This window comes from Heteronotia binoei, chromosome 5, assembly GCF_032191835.1.
Source record: "Heteronotia binoei isolate CCM8104 ecotype False Entrance Well chromosome 5, APGP_CSIRO_Hbin_v1, whole genome shotgun sequence".
Lineage (NCBI taxonomy): Eukaryota > Metazoa > Chordata > Lepidosauria > Squamata > Gekkonidae > Heteronotia > Heteronotia binoei.
Window position 1 is genome coordinate 102,148,666 of NC_083227.1, and position 20,447 is coordinate 102,169,112.

At 37.8% G+C, this 20,447-nt stretch overlaps 1 protein-coding gene across 13 annotated transcripts in view; it reads left to right on the top strand.

The window, feature by feature from the left end:
* The window catches only part of PBRM1 (polybromo 1), a 61,052-nt gene that overhangs the window by 35,430 nt on the left and 5,175 nt on the right, over positions 1–20,447 (top strand). For 10 of the 13 annotated variants that reach the window (XM_060239938.1, XM_060239946.1, XM_060239945.1 and 7 more), the window contains 9 exons: positions 952–1,109; positions 1,606–1,872; positions 2,786–2,931; positions 3,085–3,242; positions 4,315–4,498; positions 5,940–6,150; positions 8,526–8,727; positions 14,309–14,473; positions 18,615–18,761. In XM_060239938.1, coding sequence (XP_060095921.1) covers positions 952–1,109; positions 1,606–1,872; positions 2,786–2,931; positions 3,085–3,242; positions 4,315–4,498; positions 5,940–6,150; positions 8,526–8,727; positions 14,309–14,473; positions 18,615–18,761 — 1,638 coding nt within the window. The remainder of the gene's footprint in view (positions 1–951; positions 1,110–1,605; positions 1,873–2,785; positions 2,932–3,084; positions 3,243–4,314; positions 4,499–5,939; positions 6,151–8,525; positions 8,728–14,308; positions 14,474–18,614; positions 18,762–20,447) is intronic. The other 3 variants (XM_060239947.1, XM_060239948.1, XM_060239949.1) reach the window with 1 other exon arrangement.

Here is a 20,447-nt window from a genome sequence, read left to right on the forward strand (position 1 = left end):
TCAGAGCTGTTCCTCTCAAGAGCAGTCTTTGGAGAGCTTTCTCAGCCCCACCTACCACACAGGGTATCTGTTGTTGGGAGAGGAAGGGAAAGGAGAAGGGCAGGGTATAAATCCAGTCTCCTCCTCCTTCATTGATAGCATGATAGAGAGCTCTGTGTGATGACACAAATACTACCACGAGGTTTCCCTGATAGATTGATGTTTTTCTGGTATTATTCAATTGGGCTTCTTCTGGCAGAAGAGACTAAATTGCCTACCAAGAAGAATGTATGGAAATATATAGTCAAAGAATTTTTCTAAGGAATAATAATGCAAAAAGTATGTAGAATTTCTAATATGTCTATGGCTGACAAAAGCAGCGAACATGAAGTTGTTTCCTGTTTGTTAAATACTATTCATAGTACTTTCACAGAGTTGCAGTTCTGTTGTATGGTATTTTGTGTGTGAGTTAATGCTGTCCCCCCTCACTCCAACACTACAATTGCCCTTGCAGTTCTTTGGCATTTTTTATCTATTCCTTGAAACACCATAAATATCAACTGTGTTTGGTTGCCCAGCCCACACAACTCCATCACAGTAAGGTCTTACCTGCTTCATCATGTCAATGTCTGTTGTTTACATTAACGTGAATGTCATTCCTTTTGGAGGCTATGCGTTCCAGAGCTCAAACAGCCATACTGTCCTCAAAAAACAGTTGCCGTAAGAGACCAAGATTTGAGTTCAGTAGCACCTTCATATGCAGCAAGGCCGTCTTCCTGTTTTCTCTGAACTGCTACATTTTCTTGTGGTTTGTGGCCTTTTAGGCATACAGCTATAAAAATATTTTCCTTCTGACATGCACTTTCTTGCTGTACAAACGTTTGGGCACCACCCGATATAACTTCATCTACCACATGGGAAGATCCTAAAATTAGTTTTATATTTAGTTGTAATTGGTTTTCTTATTTGTAGGAGAAAAATGGTTGTATGGCTGCTGGTTTTACCGACCAAATGAAACATTCCATCTTGCTACCCGAAAATTTTTGGAGAAGGAAGTGTTCAAGAGTGACTATTACAATAAAATTCCTGTGAATAAAATTCTAGGCAAATGTGTGGTCATGTTCGTTAAGGTAAGATGAAACTATATGGACTGTTAAATTGAATATTGCATGTATTGTACATTTCCAGGTATGCCTGAGTGAAAAAAAAATATACTACCAATTTTTATTGTAGTAGAGTTAATGTTTATATATTTTTTCTTTATATTTGTTCTTACACTCCTCTCATAATTATGCAGTGATGCAGTACAACAGCAATGGTCACATTAGCCATATATTTTAAATGTGGCTATCAATACTTTTTCTGCTTCCTTTAAGATTAGTAGTTCCATGCCTTGGACCTCATTGTTTGCTGGGTGGAGGGAGGGCTGAAAAGCCTCCTGTTATTTCTGCCCTTTGGAACCTGGACTTTGTGACCTCATATAATAACTGTTATGAAATCCTGAAGGTAACTAGAGGAGTTGTGATTAGATACTCTTTCCCCAAATGCAAAAAAAACCAATGCTGGTTTTATGAGCAAATGTTCCATTATTTGTCATCCAAATTATTCTTTCTTTCCATTCAACAGGAGTATTTTAAGCTGTGTCCAGAAAATTTTAGGGATGAGGATGTTTATGTTTGTGAATCACGTTACTCTGCAAAGACAAAGTCTTTTAAAAAAATTAAATTATGGACTATGCCAATTAGTTCTGTACGATTTGTCCCACGAGATGTGCCCTTGCCTGTGGTTCGAGTTGCATCAGTCTTTGCTAATACAGACAAAGTTGATGACGAGAAACACACTGAAACATTAGAAGAAAACAAAGTGGGAGACAATGTCCTTAGCCTTCAAAAGGTAAAATTGTGTTTATTATTAGATACATAGTTTTAAAGAAGTGTTAATCAGATTATCTACAAAGCTGCCTTATCAGCCAGAAGGTTAATATATCAAAGTTAGTGGTGTCTATTGGCAGCAGCTCTCCAGCGTCTTAAGTAGAGTTATTTAATTAACAGCTACTACCCGATCCTTTTAACTGGAGCCACTGAATATTGAACTTGGGACCTTCTACATGCAAAGCTGATGCTTTACCACTGATTCACAACCTTTTCCTAGATTTAGAAAACTGTTGAAACTGCTTTCTATTGCAAAAAGAAAAAGAAAGAGAGAGCTATATTTTAGATGTGAATTTCTGAGGTTTTTCAATCATGTTAAAGACTCTTTGTGTGCCAAGGAATATGGCTGTTATGTTTTCTTCTCCCCACTCATCCAGCGGCTATCAGACAAAGCACATTTTCTGTACTGACTCCTCATTTATGGAATGCCCTTCCTTTGCTTAGCCTGATTCCTGATCTTTTTCTGTTTCAGGTGCCCACTTAATTCATTCTTATTTACCCAGACATTTGAATGATTGTGGGGTTTTTCCCTTCCCTTCCCTCTCCTTTTCTCTTCTCCTTGAGTAATGGATTTCTAAGTTCTATTTTTGGGGGGGTTTATAGCTGTCGATCTATAGTTTTTATAGCTGTTGATCTGTAATGCTGCCATGTTTTGTAAGTTGTTGTTGGATGGCTGAGGGTTGGCAAATCAGTTTTCAAAATAAACAAATGGGGAAAGATGTGTGTACAGTGGAATTCCAATACAATGGCATTCCCAACTCTCACAGAATTTCTCCATGTGTTTGGATGTGACTGTTTTGTACACTCCAGTACCATTTTTTTTTTCTGTTAGTTGCATAGCTTCTCTTAGCTCTTAAATCTATATTTCTGTACAGGATAAGGAAGATGTTCCAGTAGAAATGTCAAATGGAGAACCTGGCTGTCACTACTATGAACAACTTTGTTACAATGATATGTGGCTGAAGGTTGGGGATTGTGTGTTTATAAAATCGCATGGCTTAGTCCGACCGAGAGTTGGCAGGTATGCATGTCTTTTGTATAACTAAACTCTGGTTCAGGATACATATACGAAAGGGGAAAAATGGATATAACTACCGTAGAACTAAACATCTCTTAAAATTTGCTATTAGAGCTTGTCAATACTTTAAAGGAATTATTTGTCTGTGTTTTTCAGAATAGAAAAAATGTGGGTAAGAGATGGAGCTGCATATTTCTTTGGGCCCATCTTTATACATCCAGAGGAAACGGAGCATGAGCCAACTAAAATGTTTTACAAGAAGGAAGTTTTTTTGAGTAACCTGGAAGAGACTTGTCCAATGACTTGCATTTTGGGTAACTGAAGACTTTAGCTCACATATGTGCTTTAAACTGTATGGTTAAAATAGTTGGTCTGTTAAATTGTTATGCTATGCTATGGGAAGGAGATGTCTGAACTTGTGCTTGTAGTTGTTAAAATGAAGTGTCTGCTGCAAGTTTAATCTGTTACAATCTTTTTTTAAAAACAGGGAAAATGTTTTTAAGTAGTAGGTTCATTCTGCTAGTAGGAAAGAGAAGCATTGTATTTGGGAGTACAGTAGATTCTTCATCCAGACTTTTTAATCTTGTAGTAAATTTTGTCATTTAAATTAACTTGAATACTGTTGTGATACATAATTTCTGAAGCTGGGTCAGCCTTAATAGCTGTTGCTGTCAGGCAAGGTAAATTTTAATGAATCTTGAATAAAGATACTTGCCTTTTAATTGTTTGAACCATATTAAACAAATTTGTACATTTATTTGAAATGTAATAAATTATAACAGGCAGAGAAGGACCATGTATTTGTCTTAGAGAAATCATTATCCTGATCTAGCAGTGGAATTCCTGTATGCATCAAATGAAGAATTTCTTTATTAAAATTTATATCCCACCTTTCTCTCCATTCAGCAATGCTCACAGTGATTTATAAGGCACTGTGTGCTAAAACAGGCACAGAACAAGGATAATGGAAAAAAACCAATAAAACAGAAACCAGATAGATCATGGTTTTCTAAAATAATTATAAGGTGAACTATTCAGCATCCATCAAAGGATTTCCTAGAGTGTGCCTAGGTGCACTGGGACTCTGCTTCACAGGAATAGTACTTCTGCCAGAAATACTCGTGAGAAGAGCATCTACATCATGACACTTTTCCATTATCCATTGAATCTGATGGGGATGCCTGTGCATGGGGATGTTTTTCCCCCGTAGGTGGTGGTTCTTAGCTGTATGCATGCACTAGATTGAAGTTGCTTGTCTTGATGGGGGTATATACAGGAAGTCAGTTTTAAAGGTTGTGATGGCTGAAAATGCAGCAATCCTTTTGGAAAACATTATGATAGAGTTATTACTGAGGGACATGCTATGTCTTTATAATCTCTTTGTAGGAAAGTGTGCAGTGTTGTCTTTCAAAGACTTCCTGTCCTGCAGGCCAACTGAGATTAATGAAAATGATGTTCTCCTCTGTGAAAGCCGCTATAATGAAAGCGATAAACAGATGAAGAAGTTTAAGGGACTGAAAAGATTTTCTCTTTCTGCAAAAGTAGTAGACGATGAAATTTACTACTTCAGGTAAAACAAGCTTTGAAAAATACTTTTAACAATCACAGGATTTTAGTTTGATCTGATAACATGCTTTAAAATTTCAAGTAGTAACTGAAAATCTTGTAAACTGTTGAGCTCCCATTTTAAACATGCATTTGACCAAGGAGCCCGCTGCAGGGAGGGCGGGATATAAATCTAATAAAATAAATAAACAAAGGGCCTGTAGGCTAAAAGAGAGAGTATTCTGACCTTACAGAAGAAGCAGTTTTATTTATTTACTTCATTAATACTCTTTCTTCCCAGTGGGGCTTGAAGTGGCTTGCATTGTACTCCTCTGCTTCATTGGCTAGGTAGACTGTGTATGACTGGTCACACTGCAAGCTTCCATGGCAAAATCAAGACTAGTAACCACTATACCACAGTGGCTCTGTGCATAGGTTTTTGGACAATTGCTATAATGATTGGTTAGATATAAGTAGTGGCTATGTAATGATTTAGATTAGTCCTTCTACATAAGTGCTTTCAAGGTAATGTGTTTCAAGGAATTGTGCAGAGGTGTTTTCCCAATTCTGCTACTAGAGGACCTTTACCGGATGTGTCAGAAGTTTCAGATGATCAGAGTATGCTTTACATGTTTTCCTTTGATCTCTCATTTTGTAACATTTTATGTGGATGCTCTTCAAGATTAATGTAGCTATTTACATTCAAAATCACAAATCTCTAGACAATTATTTTTAAATTCAACATGAAATAAAGGTTTTTGTACCTGTTTCCTATTCAAAGAGTTTCACAAAGGAAAAGAACCACTGAGGTGAAAATTACTGTACCTGGAAAAAACAGGCATGCCTGTTACAGTTTTAGGGAAGAAATAACGTGAATAGCAAGCTTTTTATTGAAAACTGTTCTGCCATGAGCTAAATGAATTTCTTGACCATGGTTTGGATCATAGTCTCTTCCCAGCTAAGCACAGATCAACCTTCCCACATAGTATGAAGCCTTCTATTGGAAGAAGAACTGGAGAAAGATTCTGTATTTAACTAGTCAGAGTGGTAGGATGCAGCCCCATTTTCACATGTTCAGAACTATGATAAAAAACCATTTACTTCTGAATGGTCTGTAACTACAGTATAGGAGACGTCTAAATATTTGTTATGGGTTGGATCCTACTAGCATTTTTCTGGTGCAAGAGGGAGGAGGGGTTCCTTTTGACTTCCAACAAGAAGCCATGTGGGATGAGGCTGAATTAGTCCAGATTGCCCTTCTTCCTGCTTGTGCTAGAACAAAAGCTGATAGAATTCAGCTCAGTGTTGTGGTACTTGAGTTAACACGATACTTTGCAATCTTTTTTTAATCAGCTGATTTCTAATATGTTCACACTCTTTCTTAAGATAACTATTTATTATTAAATAGCATTTAGGAGGAATAGATTGTCAGAGAGGAGTTTTATTCCTGCAGCGTTCTATTTCAGGAAGCCCATAGTTCCTCAGAAGGAGCCATCTCCACTCCTTGAAAAGAAGATTCAGCAGCTAGAAGCAAAATTTGCTGAACTGGAAGGAGGTGATGAGGACATTGAAGAGATTGGGGAAGAGGAAGGTGAAGTTGCAGAAGCTCCAGCTATTCCTCAGCTTCAGACTCCATTGTCTAATGAACTAGATATAATGCCATATACACCACCTCAGGTAGTATCATTTAGAAACTCTCTAGATTGAAATTTTTAAAACTCTTCTCTGAGTTCTTTGATCTGCAATAGGATTATTTGGTCAACATAGAGCTGGGTCCAAAATTATGTTGGCATAGCAAGGTAACATAAGTTATTTTTTCATTGGCTTTCTCCTGTTCCAGCAGATTTCTGTGCACACCAAATGCCCCTACTTCTGTGGCCCCCTTTTTATGCACATAAGTTCTATTAGCATGGTGGTAGACCCATTGCAGGAGGTAAACGGGCAGTTGTGCCAGACTTCCCCCTCACAGGAGGATCTCATGCTGTCATCCTACTCTGAGAGGGTGTAAGAAGCTGCTCAGGAAAACAGATAAAAATCACTGCTGTTGACTATATTGATGTAACTTTAGGCCTAACCTATAGTTTGTATAAATTCCAGAGGATTACTTATATGTATCATCTGTGCCAAATCAGAAAAGATCTTACAGAACTGTAAATTTATTGTGGCATAAGCTTTTGTGAGCTAGGATCAACTTCTCCTGAGGTGACAAGTGTTAGCATCAGCCAGTTGCTAGATGTTTAGCATACTAGTCACAACTACAATTGTAATGACTTATTCAGCTAGCTGGGCAGTCCTATGGGGCCCAAGTGGTGACAGGGCATTCCTAATGGCCTGCCCAGAAGTGATGTGGTACCATTGATGGGAAATTGTGGCTGGTTCTGGCCTCTTGGGCCTTCAGAAGGTGATGGCAGGCTAGCAGGAAAGGGGGAAAGAGGCACAGCAGTGGAGGACCTTGCAGGCCTGGAGAACCCAGGGTGGATGACATAGTCAGGCCTAGAAAGGCCAAGGAATGAGCAATGTTCCCTGCAAGCTGCAGAGTCTTGTGAGCAAAAATTCTACTTTGTGAGCTACTGGCATTGAAGTTGTGAGCTACTCCGCATAAATTAGTGTGCTCTGGGGTCATCCTTCCTGAGCTAAGACAAAAATGTGTGAACTGGAGGCTAAAAATCTGTGAGCTAGCTCATGTTAACTCAGCTTAGAGGGAACACTGGTAATGAGCCATAACTGCAGGAGGCTCAAGGTAACAGGAGGGCAGCCCCAGGAGAGGCCAGAGGGAGGGGAGGCTGAGTCTTCAGAGTTCTGGGAGGCCTGAGGTAGGCTGGAAAGGGTGAAGGTCCCTGTGGTGAAAGGAAGAACTGAGGGGTTAGGCCTAGAAAGAGCCCACCAAGAGACTATAGTACTTACCTGGTAGGAAAGCTGACCACAGGTGGAAGGTGCGACATCCTCAGGGGCACCATACGCTGTAAAAGAAAAGTAAGAATGTGAGGAAAGAACACTTGTTCCTGGGCCAAAGAGGGAACAATGGAAACCTGCCTACAGTTAAGGGCCCATTTTGAGACCACTGGAGCTATGACAGCTGGCTTTGGATAGGAGGTGGGAAGTGCCTCCAAATTCAGATCTTTCATCTTTAAACTAAGAACATGTCTCCTAATGGACAGAAAGGAGTGCTATATTTCATGTAACTGACTAAGTTAGCTCTAAGTTCACGAAATTTGAAATGTGTTCATTTTTAGGTGTAACATGAGCTTACATAGTAATCACCAAAGCAGTATTACCAACAAAGAAAACCTTTTTGCAGCCCATGTTGTTTTTACTCTTTTTCCTTGCATGATATATATGTGGGGAAGTTCTTGGCTGTATATGTGGTTTTACTGGATTGTTTGGTATATCTAGACAGTCCTAAACATTAGCTTGAAATAATATAATCCAATTCCGAAAACCTTTGTAGGCATAACAAAAATAATATAATCTAGCATTGGGGTGAAAAATATTTGAAAATTTATTTAAAATACATTTGAAAAAAATTATTTAAAACATTTATGTTCCACCTTTCTCAGTAAGTAGATTTTACTTCCTAAGTATCTACTTTTAGTATATGGCATATTCTAGCCCTATATAGTGCTTTTTTATAAATCTTAGGGGCCAGTGTCAAATTCATAGGTGCATGGCAACTAGGAAGCAGAAGTTTTTTTAAAAAATCCCTGCTGATTTATTATTTTTTCATTGCAAACATCCAAGACCCATGTGTTTTTCAGCTTAAACTCTTATCTGTAAAGAGGAAAAGGTAAGAAACTGGGGAAGGTATTCTCTAGTCATTGCTTATTAGCTCTGTATCCTGAGAAGTTTCTGTAGCATGTTTATAACCTTAACCAGGGGTCGTTTTATAGAAAAATAGGTGGTGGAGCTCATCCAGGGATTGTTATGCAGCTGTACCTACTATTCAATGGACAAGGTGGGAAGGGGAGATGGAACTCTCAGAAAGGCTCGGGAGCTGCGCTTCTGTGAGCTCCCACTGAATCCGAGGCCTGACCTTAACTCTTTTTTTCATATAGTCCACTCCAAAGTCTGCCAAGGGTAGTGTAAAGAAGGAAGGATCCAAAAGAAAGATAAACATGAGTGGTTACATCCTATTTAGTAGTGAAATGAGAGCAGTTATCAAAGCTCAGCACCCGGACTATTCTTTCGGAGAGCTCAGTCGGCTTGTTGGAACAGAGTGGCGAAACTTAGAAGCATCTAAGAAAGCAGAATATGAAGGTAAGTTATAAACAGTAGTTTTGAAAAGCCTTTCTGTCCCCTTTTTGTGGAAGAGATGCAGTGTCTTTTGAATGCATGTAAACTAAAAGAAGGCAATTTTATTATGTCTGCTGCTCTTAAGGAATTTGTATTGAAATTCACTTAGTGAATTTGTGGTACAAGTGAAACCTCAGGCAGAGAATTTCTGAGCAAATCTAAGGCAACAGGGGTGGAACAGGTAGGGTTGCCAATCCCCAAGTCAGGGCAGGGGATCCCCCGGTTTAGAGGCCCTCCCCCCACTTCAGGGTCATCAGAAAGTGGAGGCGGAAAATGTCTTCTGGACACTCACGATTCCCACAGGATATAATGGAGAATTTATCTGGGGCTCGGGGTGGGGGGGCTGTTTTTCAAGCTAAAGGCACCAAATTTGCAGCATAGCATCCAGTCCCTCTCCTCAAAACACCCTCCAAGTTTCAAAAGGATTGGACCAGGGGGTCCAATTCTATGAGCCTCAAAATAAGGTGCCTCTATCCTTCATTTTTTCTAATAGAGGGAAGGTATTTAAAAGGTGTGTGGTCCCTTTAAATGTGATGGCCAGAACTCCCTTTGGAGTTCAGTTGTGCCTGTCACAACCTTGCTCCCGGCTTGACCCCCAATGTCTCCTGGCTGCACCCCCAAAGTCCCCAGATATTTCTTGAATTAGGCTTGGCAACCCTAGGAGCAGGACAGAAATAAAGGATGGAAAAGAAGGAAGAGTTTGGGCCCAAGAAAGGAGGAGAGGGGAGTGCAAGAAGCAAATCAGCTGATGTTGAAAGGTTAACAGTGATCTAGAAGAAATAAGTGGAAAAGAGAAGGTCAAAAGGGCAAGTTTAAAAAGAATAAGGAAAACTGGAGAAGTAGGTAAAGAGAAAGGGTTCAGAAGTGATGGAAAGTGGTTTGATATGAATAATATATCAGATACTTGAGTGTAGTCCTCTAGAACTTGTAGAGTAGAGAAAGTAAACTAGAATTAAATTGTTCTGAGGAGGTTTAGGAACATTTTGGAAAAGAACATTGATTTTAGCAGGGAATTTTTTGTAGCAGCAACTCCTTTGTATATTAGGCCACATGCCCCTGATGTAGTCAATCCTCCAAGAGCTTACAGGGTTCTTAGTACAGGGCCTACTATAAGCTCCAGGAGGATTGGCTACATCAGGCGTGTGTGGCCTAATATGCAAAGGAGTTCCTGCTACAAAAAAAGCCCTGGATTTTAGTATGATGACTTTCAAAGCTGTTTATTATTGACAGTGGTTTTTCCTCACCCAAGTACTAACTAGGCCTGATCCTGCTTACCTTCTGAGATAAGATGAAATTGGGCGTATTCAGGGTGGTATGGCTGTAGGCTATTATTAATAACTGTTTTTTTGAAACGCGCTTTAAGCTGTTCTAACCAACCTAGACTACTCTGCTTTTATTTCTGTATGTCATAATTGCTATTCTGTTGTTTGAACAACATAAGAACATGATTTGTTTTTAGCAAGTGATCTTCAGAGCATACATAAATTCTTATTCAGATTTATTGCTGCTGTTTGGGAGCATATGTTTAAAGAAATGTTTTAAACCTTTATGCTAGAATATATTTTATTCAGCATTAGAAAATAAAATTGCCTGGGAATTGTTGATGTAAGAACAAATATTAAGTTTTGAAGGTTGTCATTGATCATTTATAGCAAATGTAATATTCAGACTAAAATTGCATATCATCAGATTTTATTTTAACATGGACTTGCTGTTTGTTTAATGTTTTCATTATTAGAATAATGGAAAATTGCATTTAGTTTCTTTTTAAAAATAATAATGCTGGTGATTCATGCAATGTATATTTAACATATTTCAGAGCAAAAAAATGGTCTTCCCTTAGATTCCTACCTTTGGAGCACATTTGTATTCTGTGTAAAACTTGGCACTTTACATTTTTCTTTGGAAATACACTGTGGTATTGGTATTAGCCCTGGTAATTATGGCTACTTAAGTATTTTTACTTCAGTCCTGTTTTTAAAACAAAAAATCTTTCCAGTCTCTGTTCTGATGCTGAGTTTTTTTCAACCATTTTTTTGTCAAAAATAGTTTCTGCTTCATCTTGTTTTTAAATGAGGGTATTGAAGGAGAAAAAAGGTAGTCCCCTGTGCAAGCACCAGTCGTTTCCGACTCTGGGGTGACGTTGCTTTCACGTTTTCACGGCAGACTTTTTATGCCGTGGTTTGCCATTGCCTTCCCCAGTCATCTACACTTTTCCCTCAGCAAGCTGGGTACTCATTTTACTAACCTCGGAAGGATGGAAGGCTGAGTCAGCCTGGAGCTGGCTACCTGAACCAGCTTCCTCTGGGATCAAACTCAGGTTGTGAACAGAGGGCTCCTACTGCAGTACTGCAGCTTTACCACTCTGAGCCCCGTAGCACAGAGTGGTAAAACTGCAGTACTGCAGTCAAACTCTCTGTTCATGACCTGAGTTCGATCCCAGCAGAAGCTGGGTTCAGGTAGCCAACTCTAGGTTGACTCAGCCTTCCAGCCTTCCGAGGTCGGTAAAATGAGTAGCCAGCTTGCTGGGGGGAAAGTGTAGATGACTGGGGAAGGCAATGGCAAACCACCCTGTAAAAAGTCTCCTGTGAAAATGTCGTAATGCGACGTCACCCTTGAATCAGAAATGACTGGTGCTTGCACAGGGGACTACCTTACCTTATTCAAGGAGAGGGTTTAAAAATGGTTCATTTTGTCTTGTGCTTTGTATAAACAGATTTATGGACAAAAGAAAAGCTATCCCATATGAAAGTTTTTTTCCTTTACTAGAAATTTCAACTAAAGATAAAAATCTACGGGAAATTTATACATAAGTGACATTCGGATAGCCATGAAAACAAACCTTCGTGTTTTGAGCTTTAAGCCACTGAACACTCATTACTGTGTGAACATGCTGTAACGGTGCAAGAAGCACCCTTTATCCAAAAACAATGTAGATCTCTTTGTTTTGAAACTGAATGAGCATAGGCTAGAGCTGTCTAATGCAGACATTCAGGTTCAAAATAGCAACACATTTCACTGTATCCCATAGATTTGCAAGCCCTAGTTGAAGGATTTGGGACTGAATTTTCTGCATTTGCCAGTGAAACTCCAATGTTTAGCTCCTGTATTTGCTAACTGCTGTATTTGCTAACCCACTACTGAAATATTGACTGTTGATTTTGCTTGATTCAGTCCTGATTCAACTCCCCAGAATTAATGTTATACAATATTAATATAATAACTTTTATTCAGTGAGAATTATTAAGAGCTGTTTGACTACAGTGTTCACTTTTGTAAAAAAAACCCCACAGTATAAGCAATCAAGATTCAGTTGCTGTTAGGGCTGCCAAGCCCCCGGTCTGGGCAGCGGTTCCCCCGCCTGGGAGGTTCCCAACCTGCTGGCCCACATTGGGCCGGCAGGGGGGAAGCTCCCCCTACGTTGCTGGCAAGTGACGTCATCGCACTGGCGATGGCGCATGCAGCTGCTCTAGGTGTTTCTGGGAAAACTCTGGTTTTCCCAGACACTGTAGCCATTTGGGAGAGAAACTCTATGGTACAATGGATATTACTCCAGGTGATATCATTGCGTTGTGCAAAGTCTCCCGCTCCAGAACGCTGGGGACTTGGCAACTGTAGTTGCTGTTACTCCTTTTTCATAGTATTGGAGGAGGCTGTTGGTATCTTGATTTCTTTTTAAAGGACTTCTGAGATAAATTGTATACTAAACCCTTTATGCAGTTCATAATCTAGATTAGTATTTGCTCTATGTATTGTTTATGTCTTTTACAAGAACAAAGTTATGTATTTTTTTAATATCCTAGCCCTTGAAATACAAGTGGAGATGAGTTATCTCATCCATTCTTGAAAGTATATGTTAAAAATGAGGGAAAGGACTACCAGTATTTTCTTGTTTTGTTGTAATGTATAGCAGACATTTGAAACTTTTTTCTTTCTGTTTCAGAAAATAGTTGTCTAATAGGGCTCATTGAAAAAATATTCCTGAGTCTCTTTTAAAGGAACAAGCTATTCTTGTCCCTTTCTAATAAAATTTTAATCTTTTAATACTGCAACCCAACATTCAGTAGTAGAAACAATCAATGCTATATTTGTGCAGAGATTTTTGCCCCAGGAGTGTAGGATAAGACTTGGTTTCCTTTCTCAGCGGTATGCAATATCACAATAATCATGAACAGACACTGCCTATATAAAAATGGCTATCCAGTCAGCTTGTACAATGTAGTATAAATATTAACTCTCATGGTAATATGAGGAAGTTCATTTTGAACCTTGTAATTATTTAGTGTGTGGTATTTAGGATACCAAACAGCTGATTTGTCAGATGAATGTGTTGCTTTATTTAAATTGGCAAGCCTCTGTGCAGATAAAGAAAGACTGCACAAATGGGCCACCTACAGACAGAATTCTCTGCCTGCTTGGGGGGCTGTCTGTGCAGAAAAATTTGACTTTGTATATTAACCAAAGGGGCAAGGGGTAGCCTGATAATGACTAAATAGCAGAATGAATAAAGAAAAAAAACCACACACATTGGTGGGGTTTATACATATTTGAGGGGTTTATACATATTTCTTAATTATGTTGAAAATTATGAATGTGTCAGATTCGTAATATTTAAGTAGCTGGGAGGGGTAATGATAGAACAGCTCCCAACCCCCAGCCTTTTCTTGCTATATAGCAAAGAATGAGAAAGAAAGAAGGTATTATTTTACAGCATTGTTCTAACTGGAGCCTTCAACAAAGGCACTTTTATTAGGGGAAGGGGGAATACAATGCTAGCATATTATTTTTGTGACAGAAGAGTAACAACTGCTAATGGACAATGAAGAATAGGAAGCAGATTATCCCACTCAATTGCAAGTTTTGCTATTAATTAAAGAACATGGCTCCATAAGAAGAAAGTTGCAAAGATTCTACATGTTTGTTGTTTCTTTTGACAGTTCTACAAATTATGACAACAATTTTAGAGTGGACAAATGCTAGAATTCCGTTGCAGTAATCTCTTTTCATCTTGGGCCCTTCTAGGGTCAAAATGGATGCACGTTTTAGATCCAAGCAAGTCTAACTGACATGGGCTGTACTCTACAGCCTGCTTACTCTGGAACAAGAACATTGATCTATGTGGAATAATTAGGCTGTGATTGCAGCTCTGATGTTTCATATACCCTTAGTTTCTTACTTTTCTGCCTTAAATTTAGTAAACAAAGTGCCAGGTTGTCCTCATGCATGCATTTCTTAGTGCTGACATGTTGCTAACACTGGTGACTTGATGACATTTAGGTTTTTGATGTGAATAAATAAACTGTAAATGCCATATTTATTTGAATCTTTCGTGGAACTTTGTCATAAATTTTCTGTATTATCTTTTGGTTGGAAGACAAATGAAATTAAAATTACATACTGTGTTATGAAAATGATTTAGGTTTTTTTCACATTAGCTGAAACTAGGACCAGTGTATGACAAGTCCTTTTTCCAAGGAGCAGAAATTATTTTTTAAAAAAATTCTGGGTTCCAAAACAGAACTGAAAATCTAAAATACTTTTGCAGAGCGGGCAGCTAAGGTTGCTGAGCAGCAGGAGAGAGAGAGAGCAGCACAGCAACAGCAGCAGAATTCTTCCCCCCGGGCAGGTACTCCTGTGGGGGCTCTTATGGGGGTAGTGCCACCACCAACACCAATGGGGATGCTCAATCCGCAGTTGACACCTGTTGCAGGTAAACAACAAAACCAGGAGCTCTGACCATTTTTTCTTCCATTCACTTTTAATTCATCATAATTCTGCACATTATTCTTGGGTCTCTTTACTGAAGATGTTTAATATGTCTTTTAAACTTTTTTTGGGAGGTGGGGGGGGGACTTATTCTCAAAACATTTGGGTCACAGATTTTGCCCTCACCTGTAGAGATAACCACTTAATAATAAGCATGCATTCTTAGTCTGACCAAGCTGAAACTTCTTTCGCAAGCAGCAAGAAGCCTGCTGCTGGTTTGCACCATATCATATCATATATGGGGAGGGGCTGTTGTTAGAGCATCTGTGTTCAAAGCTGAAAGTCCCAAGTTCAGTCCCTGGATCCGGTAGCAGGAAATTTGAAAGACTTCAGTCTGAGACGTTGGAGAGTCACTGCAAGTCTGCGTAGATGGTGTTCATCTTGATAGGCCAAATGGTCTGACTTGGTATAAGGCAGTTGTAATATGTTCACATCTGTAAACAACTGAGTTTTCTTGTGAAAACAGCAGAGTCAGCACAGTGGAAAGACTCAATTATTTTCTTTTTTATATATGTTGCACAACAACATTAGCCCAAGCTTCCATAACTAAAACAACTAGTAGTATGGGCAACATATTAAAATTGAAAAAAGAATGTAATGTAACTTTTTGAATGTAAATTTCAAAAGCTAGCAAGAGGAAGTAATTTTTATCTGTTGATCTTATTAACGATTTTAGAGGCACTGTACAAGATCTAGGGAAAATTGTAAATAGGTCAGCTGCCCCAGGCTTTGGGGCTCATTTTTTTAATACCAGCCCATAATGTGCCACATTGTAAACTGTTTTTGAAGCTGCAAAGTCTTGAAAGCAATGTGCCGTCTTGGTCTCTTGCTCAGAGAAAAAAAGGAAGTACCTCTGAGGTCTTTGGGCATACACGAAGCAATTATTTGAATCTTTAGCTACTAACTGTAGTTTTTTTCTGTTGATACCTCTGTGAAAGCATTTTTTGTAAATGGGACTCTTCACTTCAAAGAAAGAAACTTACAAACATAGTTATTTTACTAAGTCAGAAATATACACATTTAAATTTATCAGGATTCTGCTGTTTATTTTCAGGGTCCTCAAGCTCTGTAGTTGGGCAAATAGTAGAAACAAGAATAACAATGTTTTCCCACTATTGGTGCATGTTGGCTTAGCTTAATCTAGGTAAATGTATTAGCTGAATCTATTTACAAATAATTTAATTTGTTTAGCTAAGATCTGAATACGTGTTTTGTGAGAAATACAGTTGGCTAATTTTGTTTAATGTTATTACAATCCAATAATGTATTGGTTATGATCCTTCTTCTGCAATGACATTTTGATTGCTTTAAGCTTAATAGAACCAGTTAGCACAAGGTACCTTTCTTTGATGCAAGGGACTGTTATGTTTTGCATTAGGGGAAGGCTAGCTATATTTGTGAAATGGAGCCACAGGATGGGATCAAGTTTCTTATATTTGTCTACATTAATTTCTTTTGTCAGTATCTTAATGAAATCTTGTATTACATTTCATTTTTATTCAACTACATTCATAGCAACAGTTCGTGCTAATTTTTCATTCTCTCAGCCAAATTCTAGAGTAACATTGTCTCTGAAACTCTTCTTTTCCCCAAGAGTATCTTCTTTTCTAGTATGAAAAAAGAAGTGTGTTTGAGTGAATTGACTTTTATGTTTACTGTTGATTTTTCTGCTGACTTTATTTTTAATGCTGTTATTTATACAAGAAAGCTTTTCCAAATGCAGGTTAAAAAAACCTAGGAATTTTTATGAAATGCTTGTATTTTTGGTTTAGGGAACACTTATTAACAGAAAAGAGTTCCTAAAATGCATTGGCAGATCTTGTCCTTCAAAATAATTTCAGTAGTTTTCAGTGGTTTTTCATTAAGCTGGCATGTTATTATTGCATGGTATAGAAGGCTCCCAAACTAATACACTCTCCTGTCTGGAAATATCTAAATATTTATTTGCTGTATCTTTAATTCTACAATCAGTAACCAATGGAATTTTACAGAACTAATCATAATCATTTATTTACTCATTTGAAAAAAAAATTGTATCCTGTTCTTCCTTACATGCAGAATGGCTTACATTTTAAAAAAATCAAATAAAAGCAACTGGAAAAGCAAAAGGATCACTAAACAGCTTATACAAATTATTAGTGCCCAGCAGACAAACCTGTAAAAATAGGCAGTCAAGTACAAAAGTTGCTTGTCTTTTGATGGAAACTTATTTTGCTGACTGATTTAATGCATACAATTTCACTTGAATACTTGTTGTCATGAGTAAATTTGGTCAGTTGAATATTGAGAATTGAAGTGCAAAATTAGCTAAGCATGTGAGCCGTGAAGTCCCGTAGTTCTTATCCCATCAGCTGTAAACTTGTTGGAACTTATTCTTCCCCTCTGCAATATGAGGATGACAAGACTAATGTACATTCCTGGGCTGCTGCAAGGATTACTGTGATGTTTATGTTTTGAATATTTAGTATATGATATTTCTGATAAAATATATCAGTATTTTAAATAAACTAATAAATTAATTCATATTAATTACTTAATATGAGCAGTTAGTTTCTGATATTTATGAAACATGGAGTTAAGTAGACTATTTAGAGTCACATGAGTTTTTAAACAATCTAGTTAGTATTCATATTGATTCTGAGGATTTGCTAGGCAGGGTCCGGTCTGTTGAGAATAAATTAGTCTAAGAAATGCTTCATTTTATAGTAGCTTCCTTTGTGAGGAGTTCTGTCTAGTTCAGTTTTTCACTGCAGTTTAAAAAAAAATTCCAAAGGACATATTCAGGGATATTCAGTTTTTCAGAAATCATGTTGTACTTTTTTTAGCTTGCTTAGAATGCCAATTTGCTATCATTATCTAGTGCAGTGTTATCACCACTGTAGAGGGATACCTGACCCTCCTTGTCCTGGTCCCTGCCATCTGTACCAAGGTGGCAGCAGCCATCAAACTTGTAGTTGTTGCAGCATATAGCTGTGTTTTATTGCTATGACAGCTGAAGCAGAAAGCAAGCTTGTGTGTTCAGCTAGTTTTATTTTAATAGGTGCATTCACACTACACTAACTAATGCATTTTACATCTCAATTTTTACTGTGTAAGAATAGCAAAAATCCAGATGTAAAACACATTAATTACTGTAGTGTGAATGTACCCAATGACTCTCAAACTGAAATTAGGCCTGTTTAAAATAGTAGGCAAAAATAGTTCTGCCACTTGCCTTTCTTGTAGATAGCTAAATTCATAGTAGATAGTTGTAAATTCATAGAAATAATTGCCTACAGTGATCCATGGCAATTGTTTAGTCATGCAGGTTAACAAGTGAGAGCTGTGATTATTGTGTAACAAATCTACAGTCTGCTTGTCCGTGTTCTATAAAAATTAAAATACATTTAAAGCAGAGTTTTGGCAGAGTGAAATACTGAAGCTTAGTAGTAATATATAAAATATTTCTCATTATTCTTTCGTATTGTTTGTTGGCCACAGAATAAATTCCAGGACCTGTGGTAATAATTTTAAAAGCTCCATGAGAAGATTCTGTGGTAACAATTCCAAGATGGCAACTTCTATGATATTTTTTCCTATGTTACAATGTACGAGTTTTGAAAGGTCTATTTTTAAATAAAAACAACAACAACATCCTGTTATTCTTCTGTAATGAGGTTGAGTGACATGTGAGGAAAAACAGATCAGTCAGTGCAGTTCTGTTATATTAATTTCCCTTTTATTTTAGTAGTTACATAAACTTGAATTGTCCTTTCCTCTTTTGTTTAGTACACAGTGTTGACCAACAGCTCTGAATATGCAGATATGTTCATGTGACTGACAACATATTGCATTTGCTCACAGTGATAACCATTTAATGCTACCAAATATTCTGTATGCCCCATGAAGAATATGTCACTAGGCCTAACACTAACGTGCCTTTAATACTGCATTAGGCTCTGTAACATTGTTCATTTTGCAAGGCACTAATTTGTAATATTGTACAGCAATACTGAAGATGCTTATGTGTGGGTAGTGCATGTCATTATTTTTTGATCATTTTGCATGTCATTGATGCATGTTTGAAATTTGTTGTGTCCTTCAAGGCATGATAGGTGGCTATCCACCAGTGCTGCCACCTTTACAAGGCCCAGTTGATGGCATTGTTAGCATGGGCAGCATGCAGCCACTTCACCCTGGGGTGCCTCCACCCCACCAACTTCCACCAGGCATGCCAGGCATCCCACCTCAGGGTAAGAATGACCTCATTTCCCTCATTATCTCACTTTTCTGTTCTCATCGTTTAACCAATTACTATGGGATGGGTTTACAGTATGTGCATTTGTACCTTTACCTTCTTTAACTTCTGCAGTATACTGTAGGTATGCATTAGCACATGTGGCAGGTTGCTAATATAGCTAAAGTCTGTTTCCTGAATGAACTGGTATGTTTTACTTGTTGGCAGAGAGCAACATGCATAGTTGATCCAACAGCAAAGGAGTTCACCTGCGAAATACAAGAAAGCTTCTTTTTTCTTAATCCCTAGAGATCTATTACATTATCACATGGGCTTGATTTTACCACAGATAAAATATTGCTGGCCCAAGTCCTTCTACATCTGTTAAAAGTTGTGATATCCATTAAATTGGAGTGTATTTAAAAGCAGTTTCTTCCCAGAGCCAGATGTGAATCACCCCACCAGTATATTTCTGACTTTATATGTACCACTAGTTCAGGTACATACCCTGATTTCCAAACTGCTTTAATAGTAGCTCATTTTAAAGTTTTACCATTAAATACATAAAAGAAAATTGCATCAGTCCAGACTTTTTAAAAACAAATTAAATTGAAGCTTCAGTCAAGAGAATAGTGCTTTGAATGGGTGGAATATAGCTTGACAGTGTGCTCTCCAATCTAAAGGTGTAATTTTCCAGACTTGAAACAAGGGTTCTTTTAGAGATGTTTAGTCCATCACAATGTACAAGATTAAACATGGATAATCAGCTCTTTCAGTTTCCTATTCTGGTAACTTTGCAATAGGATTTGTATATGTGTGCATTTGTGCAAATTATTATTATATTTGGAAGTGATAGTGAACATGATTTGTCACCCTGGATAGGAAATGTGAGCTAGTAGTTGTTATGCAAGCCTCAGCTGCTGCCATGATTTTCTTTGCCAATGCTTATTTTTATTTCACTTCCCTGTTGCATTCATTGGATATGTTGTTAATCTGTGGGGAAAAACTAATATAATTTGCCTGCTTTTATTTCCCTAAAATTTCACTGGTAATGTGAAACATGGCACCTATGGTAATCTTTAAGGGAAAATATAGTCTGTCAGGTATCTCCTTGTATTTTTTCTTCTAAACAACAGACACATTTATGATACAAAGTATTTACAAAGAGAAACTAGTTTTTTAATCCATCATTCTTTGATGGCATACTGTTCTCTTGAATTAGAATAGCCATAAATTGCTCATGGCTGTTCAAGTACCTGTACTAGGTCAGTTTAAAGAGATTCATTATTTATGTCCTCACATATGTCTTCTTTATTAGTTAGAATTGATTGAGGACTTAATCTTAAAAAGGAAGCTTTAAGACAATATTCTTAGAATCCTCAGGAAGGCACTTGCACAAGTGCTGAATGAAGTGTGGTAACAATGAAAGAACAGCCAAACATGACTGATGCACAACCTGTGCATCTACCTGTGATTTCCATAGAGTTGCATAGGCCACATCTCTGTTGCAGAATGAAAACTCATCTGTTGTTGCCCAGCAATAGGTTGGGTGGAATATTTCCACAGCCTGTTGTTGAGATGTGGGTCATTGCTAGATGAAATAATCTCAGATGAACCAAACAAGGGAGTATCTTTGTCATCCTTAATAATACTGTTTAAGAAATTGTGTGTCATTTTGACAGAAAATAGTTTCAGTTTGCAG